The sequence below is a fragment of the Musa acuminata genome, chromosome BXJ2-2, assembly GCF_036884655.1.
Source record: "Musa acuminata AAA Group cultivar baxijiao chromosome BXJ2-2, Cavendish_Baxijiao_AAA, whole genome shotgun sequence".
NCBI classification, from domain to species: Eukaryota; Viridiplantae; Streptophyta; class Magnoliopsida; order Zingiberales; family Musaceae; genus Musa; species Musa acuminata.
Window position 1 is genome coordinate 23630793 of NC_088339.1, and position 7160 is coordinate 23637952.

The 7160-nt window shown below is 48.5% G+C and overlaps 1 protein-coding gene across 8 annotated transcripts; it reads left to right on the forward strand.

Moving 5' to 3' along the window:
- Positions 1-733: 733 nt before the first annotated feature.
- Positions 734-6322, forward strand: LOC135582648 (uncharacterized). Of its 8 annotated transcripts, none has more exons than XM_065095553.1 (8): positions 734-813; positions 2461-2496; positions 2590-2681; positions 4117-4292; positions 4445-5034; positions 5103-5386; positions 5468-5695; positions 5778-6322. In XM_065095553.1, exons 5-8 carry the CDS (start codon positions 4602-4604, stop codon positions 6252-6254), a joined length of 1422 nt encoding a protein of 473 aa, XP_064951625.1. In that variant the 5' UTR covers positions 734-813; positions 2461-2496; positions 2590-2681; positions 4117-4292; positions 4445-4601; the 3' UTR covers positions 6255-6322. The 8 variants fall into 8 exon arrangements, with proteins under 8 accessions (XP_064951625.1, XP_064951622.1, XP_064951619.1 ...); XM_065095550.1 differs by lacking the exon at positions 734-813 and adding an exon at positions 821-1049 and having other exon boundaries at positions 2372-2496; positions 2587-2681; XM_065095547.1 differs by lacking the exon at positions 734-813 and adding an exon at positions 821-1049 and having other exon boundaries at positions 2372-2496.
- Positions 6323-7160: the final 838 nt, after the last annotated feature.

The following is a 7160-nucleotide window of genomic DNA, read 5'->3' on the forward strand; positions in this document are numbered from 1 at the left end:
GCTTGAACGCGGTGAAGAGGAGAGTCAGTCTCCCCTTCCCAAGAAAGCTTGACGGAGTTGGGGTTGGTTTCTGGTTTCAGCTGATGAAAGGCCTTGGCCGTCAATCATGGTCTGCCTCCTTCACGTCGGGATCAGTTTCCTGCCATGGAGAAGGATCCGGTGCCGAGGAGGAATGGAAGGCATGGTGGTAGGTATCATTCACTTCTTTGCCGAAAGAGCGAAAGGAAACCCCCATGCCGAGTATTCACTGACCTCCCATACCACTGGGGACTAAAGAACATGTCGATTGATGGTTCTTTTCCCCGAATGTGATCCCGAGAGGACGGTGAATGCTTTTGGGATGATTGGCGTTTTGGTGAAACCCCGATCTTTCTCACCCATGACATGCATGCATGCTCTATATGTAGCTACGTTCCCCATGAATAGGGTGTGGGTGAAGAGGTCATTCACCAACTGTCCTCTTGAGAAGAATGAGGCTGGAGGACGACAATGCATTAGATAGAAGGCCAATCAATTCCTCCAAGAAACGACGAAGAAAGATGGGAGCCCAAAATCCAATTTGATGGCCTGAGTTGGCCCATCACGGATGCGTCCGTACTTTGTATACGTCAACGAACTGCGGGGCCCAATCCACGTTTAATTATGCGCCTCGCTCAGCCGATGTCCCTCGGCGACTTTATCCGTACTGCAAGGTGTGCTCATATCATGTTATATGCGACAACCTTAGATCACCGTTCATTTCCCCGTGTGATCGTTCCGAGAAATCGTCTCATTCGATTTCGCGATTGGGAGGAGATTTCTGCCCGCGCCGAGGTTAGGGTTTTTTTACTGGTTGTATGTGGAATTCGTTGAATTCCTAATTTTTTTTGGGTAATGATTCCCGCAAGACGTCAATTTGATCCTTTAGCTTTCCTCTTTAATCTTCTCCTTTATTTTCTTATTGTTTGTCATCGTCCGAGCTTATTAAGTTGAGAGAGGGAGAGAGCGAGGGAGGGAGGGATCACCGCTGAGATCCGACTCGAGCAGGCTGGTGTTTGTTCTTGATCCGGGTATTCGTTTTCTTCATCTCGATTCTTTTCTGGTGATTCTGGCATTTTAGATCTGGTGTCTTAGTTAAAGAGTAAACGTTTTGAGGGTTCAGATTAGGGACCCGACATGAGATGTACTTTCTGTGCCATCCTTTATCTATGTTATAGTGACTTTGGTTTACGATTCTCTGAATCATGTGTGTCGGAGGTTGGAACAGCTGTTTTAGGCTTAGAATTGGATTGTGGGGTGGTGTTCTCGAATGATCTTATGATTTGTTTTGATTCGAGGACATTGAGGTGCAGATAAATTGAAAATGCAGCAACATGAGGCTGGGTGCCCAGCCACGGAGGGCATAATCCTCTGCGTCAATAACTGTGGCTTCTTTGGAACCAAGGCAACCATGAATACATGTTTCAAGTGCCACATGGGAATGATTCTGAAACAGAAGCAGTCCAAGCTTGCAACATTAACAATCTTGTGAATGGCAGTGGCAAAGAGCCAATGATGTTTGGTAACGCATACGTGGTGTTGTGACCTTTTGAAGCTAAAAATTGTTTCTTCACAATCACCAAATGCTGCAGATCGAGTGGGCCTGAAGGAGCAAACACAAAATATGGTGGAAATAGATGCAGAACATGCAGGAAACGTTAGACTGACCGTCGACGTGGGAACCTTTTCTGTGCTACAGATTGCTGCTTTGATGAGCATGATGATTGCCCATTTGATTATCGTAAACAACTAGGAATGTCATCACCAAAGCGAACCCTGTGGTTAAGGTTGATGTCAATGTCGAGCCCCTCACTATGCCCTGATATTAAGTTGGCTCTTATGTCAATAAATTGTCACAACCCAACTTGATGTGATGATTGATCTGTTAACTTCATTGAGCCCAAACCACTAACTTAAAATGCTTAAGATAAAGTTAACAATAGTTTACGTATTATGTTCTTATAAGTCAATATTAGTTTTAGCCTACTTTTGATGTGAGACTAAACCGGGGTGTTACAATTGCAGCCCCTAGTTCATGGATTAGAAAAGGTTTGCATATAAGTGTGACCTTTTATTTGTGCTGATTTGGTAAATTATTTCTAAACTTGTGATGTGGCTATTTTTCTTGTTTTACTATTTGACCTTCACATTAGATTCCTCAACTTGTAGGAATTACTAATGGTGCATGAATAATTGTCTCTGCAATTACTTGATGATTTATATCGTATTCCCTCAGTAATATAATCCATAGTGGTGCATGAATAATATCATGACTTTCATGTTACATTTCTTTAGTGGTGGACATTCTTGACACTGCATGATAGGTTCTTGATTGTATGTATCTTTTCCTTAGAATTTTCTGCACTTCCACAGTAGCATAATGCTCAAGGATATATGAATGGTCCGTAGAGTTATATCTGGTTTCTGTGATTCAAAATGCAGCTATTGAGGAATGATATTGGGAAGGTCGGTGAGCTGGTAAGTTGACGATGCATTGCTCAAGTGTTAGAGATTTGCGTTTATATACCCTTTGCTGTATATATCTACTGTGCTTTTTTTCTGCCATAGCAGTGTTTTATGCTGGTACCAAGTATGATGAACAATTTGAGTGACCTTTAAGTAAATTCAACCTATGTGGCATGATCATGGACGCACAAGCACAGGTATGTACATGCTTATGGTGAATCATTCTTGATCTCTGATACTTTGCATGATATCCATGTTTTCAAATTAGAAGTATTATGGCACAATACAAGTGCAACAGTGCAACTGGTTAGTGAAGGAAACTTGAGGGGGTTGGGCCATGGACCTGTAGAGAGGTCTGCATGGTTTACATTCTTTTTAAGCTATAGATACAGGAAGAAGGAACAATGCCTTTTTGTGTTATCACCACCATGTTCTTTTAGATTGTCATATCTATTATTTTAGTTTAATATTTTCAACTATTTGTTGGCTGTTATTGTTTGTATTCCGCTGCAGGAATCTTCATATCAATAGGAGATACAAAAGTGATCCATGAGCATGTAGTTAGCAGATACTGTAATTATTTGGTTTATGACCTACCAGATTATGAACTCTTGTCCATCTTTATGATCTTTTGCACCATGTCTGCTCTGCTTGGCTCAGACCATCATTCGTATGGTGGATGATCGACCCTCCAAAGTGTCTACTCTCTGCTTATATTGCGAGAGCAGCAATCACATGAAGCTATCTAATCTGGGTTTTCGGATGGTCTTGTGAATGATTGTTGACATGATTCAAGTGTCCAGAGATATGACCTCAAAGATTTATATTGGTAATTGTTAAGAGTTCTAATGTAGATCGGGCTTGTCTATAATGTCTTGGAACTTTTGGGAAGCCATAATATCGTGACAGTTTTCGGCTACCATTGGAAACAGTGACTTTTGTTCTAGATGACTGCCTTCTCTCAAGATGGATGGGTTAGTGGCTCTTTGTATGACCTCTGTGAAGCCCGTCTTGACTTCGATTGTAAAACCTTGTCTTCATATTGTAACCTTTTCTTCTATACACATGCATAAAATATAATATCATATCAAGTTTTGATAGGATGTGATGATGCCATACATTTGCAGAACTCAAAGGATTTACTCACATCCTTCTTCCCAATTACTTTTGCCATGTTTTCTTCAGCCAACAATATCTTTTTTTAATTTAATTTTGTACAGATAAATAGCAAAGACTAATTTAGATCATAGGACAACCCTTAGTGTATTCTGGCATGATGAAACGTATGGTAGGTGATGCAAGTATGAAACGGTTGGATTTCATGTGGTTGCAAGAAATAAATATTCAAAGTGAACATATTTCGTCGTTTCCTCTTACTGTTCCTCGCTGTCGTCCGAGACACCGACGTGCAGAGGAACAATAGCAGTCTGGAGACTAAAGAATTCCCCGTGCATACGTAACTGGCCCAGTAGATATTGGTCTTTTTCCACGCTCTCCACGTCTACCTGCTGCTTTGTGTGAAGCGGGCGGGCTCTGCTGTTCCACTCACGCACAACACGGCACACGACGAGGACCCCGGTGATGGCTCCCCTGCTAATACCGTCTTCTCCTTGGAACCTTTTGGTGTTGCAGATCCACGGGTGTTGACTGTGTCACCTTGTCCTGGAGAGCGTAGTTTGTCCGCAATACAACACCAAAGGCAAGAGGAAGTCAGCTGCTCCTCCATCCTCTTCCATTGTCTCTCCCTCTTGTACAGTAATTCCTGGCAGTATTTTATTCCGTCCATTCATCGTTTCCACAGGAAAAAGGTAACATCTTTGGCTGCTTTTTTCCTTGCTAATCCTTTTCCTCGTTTCCCAGTTCATTCTCCTTCTTCCCTCTCGATCTCCGAGAAGAATTCCCCGGAAAACCACATAAAAAAATACCTTCTTACCTCTCCTAGATTGCCTTTTCTATTCAGCACCGATCTCGAGTAGGGGGGAGGAGAATTAAGAGAAGAGGTCGAGGATTTCCAGGCAGGATCGTACCCCAAGGCCGAAAACTGCCCTTGGGTACTCCATGCTTCCACTGTTCCATCGGACGTATATTACACGGGGGAGGGGCAGAAGCTGATGTAGATGGATCGGTCGGGTAGCAGGAGGAGCACGGGCACGGCGGTGGTGGCCGTCGAGGTGATGGAGGGGAGCAGCAAGGCGGAGGAGTGGAGCGGCGGCGCCGGGGATGGGGACGAAGGAGGGGAGGCCGTGTCGCTGCAGACGGGCGACATCGTGGAGGAGGTCACCTTCGGGGCTGAGCCGCCGGCTCGGTCGCCCTTCCGGGGCGGGCGGTCTTGGGTCATGAAGCTGCTCCACGCGGCGTATAAGCGCGGCGACACCTCCGTCGTCGTGCGCGCCCGCCGCGGTCCGCAAGCCACCTACCTCGACTTCCACGCGCGCGTGGTGCCCCACCCGGCGGCCGGCCGGCGACAGTACGTCCTCCGCTCCGTCCGCGATCCCCGCCACGCTGTCCGACTCGTCGACCGTTCTGAGTCCGACTGCATCACCTTCCAGGGTACTACTCATACGCCTCCTCTCCTCCTCTCCTTCACAAAGCCAATGAAATGACATTTCTGTGCGAAGGTTCAAGGAGCTCGAGGGTGGTCTGGGCGCTCAACAACGCGCAACTCCATGACGGGTTCGTGTCGTACCCGTGGGAGAAGAAGATAAAGGAGACGCTGCCGTCGCCCAGCTCCAGCTGCTTCCTATCCCTGCTCGTCCTCCCCAAGGCGTCCGACCCCTCGAGCACAAGCTACGACCCCGTGGAGGACACCTTGGCTCGGGCCGAGGCATGGCTCGGCTCCTCTCAGGCCTCTGGTGTCCCCATCGTCTTCATGCACATCCAGACCGAGTCGCTCCTCACAAAGGTACGTAACGAATCCAACATCATCAGCTTCGCAGTGATCGCCTCGAACGACGCCATTCAGCCCCTCTTCATCGTGTCGCAGATATCGGGAGAGACAGCATCCACCACCGTCAATATGGGATCATTGGCCGACCTCTCCAACGTAGCAAACGCCAGCCTCTACGGATTCGAGGACTACCACGGGGTGGACATCGGGGTCGTGAGGGCTGTCAGGCTTTGGTACGCCCCCGCAGAGGGTGAGATGGCGTTCGAGATTGAGCCACGGGAAGGCGACACCAAGCTGGGCTTCTCAATTAGCCGCACCGAGGAGGTCGGTCTTCATCTTTCTGCTTTTGCTCTGTCCATTGTTCTACTTGATCCAAAGCACACGCTGTGTCTTCTCCATGGTACAGGGCTTTATACACATCTCATCCGTCGAAGACGACGACGGTACCGGAGTTGCTGCAGGTCGATCAGGACTCAAGAAGCTCTACAAAGCGGCGGCGGCAGCATCGAAGCTGTTAGTGGTCTCGAGGGTGGGAACCGAGAAGGTTCTGCCATGGATAGTCTCCACGTCGGGCGCCATTCGGTGCTTCGACACCGTCTCTCTCAGCCAGAAGCTCTCGCTGCACCGCCACGCTCTGAAGCCCATCCTGCTCCACCTGCTTATGTGGGAGACGTCGGAAACCAACGTCACTACCACCAAGGCCGAAAGTGACGAGCATCCGACGCCAATGTCGCCGCCATATATCGTGCCCCGAGCTTCAGATGGAGCTTCTGCTGCCGCGTCGTCGCTCTCAGCATCTCCCGGGCGCGACGAGCTCCAAGACGCGGCTGGGGACCTGTCCTTCAGATTCTGCGACCTCTCGATATGGAACACGTCGATCTAATTCCTACTGCTATGTCATCCTGTCGTCCTGTACATAACAAAGCAGTAAGCTCAGCTGTTGCTACTCTACCTTGTGCTTGTGGCATGGAAGAGGAGTTCAGATACAAGTATTACATGTGTTAGTGTCGACGTCTTTACACCGTCGCCACGGGGCCAATTCGATTGGGTTCGGATCCGAATAATTAGAGATCTTCCTGAACGACCCTTGAGACTGCTGAGGTAGCCGACCGCGGTGGTCCGATCGCGACGGGGTCACTGTTTTCTCCGGAAGGGGACCCCTCGCCTGGGCCTTCGGTGGGAGGCACTCTGTCTTCGTCCCTGCACATAGGTCGGGTCGGGAGAGCTCGGCCCGACCTCTCCGACGATCAAGTTAGTCGATAGTCTTAGGGGGTTTTTCTTATTTTCTTCCCTGCCTCTTCGTTCCAAACGTGAGGGTTTTTATAGGGAAGATCGTTGTTTCCTGATGTGCCCGCTTGCAGGGAGTAGGGTCGTACCTAGGATAACGTCTGACACCGGCATTGGCGTTGTGTGAAGGACCAGACTCCTGCAGGATGGTGACGTGCCTCGGTCGACATTTTGGTTTGCTTCGGCCAAGCCCTGTCAAGTCAGACCGATGCAGGCGACCCTCGCAACTCCTCGGTCTGCGTGACCTAGGAGACGTCACCCGGGAGCAAATGACGTTAGTTTGTGTCCTATCATTATTATTACCCTCATCATTCCCCCCCAGAGGGAGCCATGCATCGACTGTTGCTAGGGGGGTCCGAGGCGTGGCTTCTGCTTTAAGTGGTTGTTCCTACCGGTTTGCCCTCTGGTCAGTGCCGGGGAGGTTTCCCAGAGGGTCGTGATGGTCAATTGCTGGCCCGTCATCCTATGCGACGTGTGACTGTGGGGTATGACTTGAGCAAGG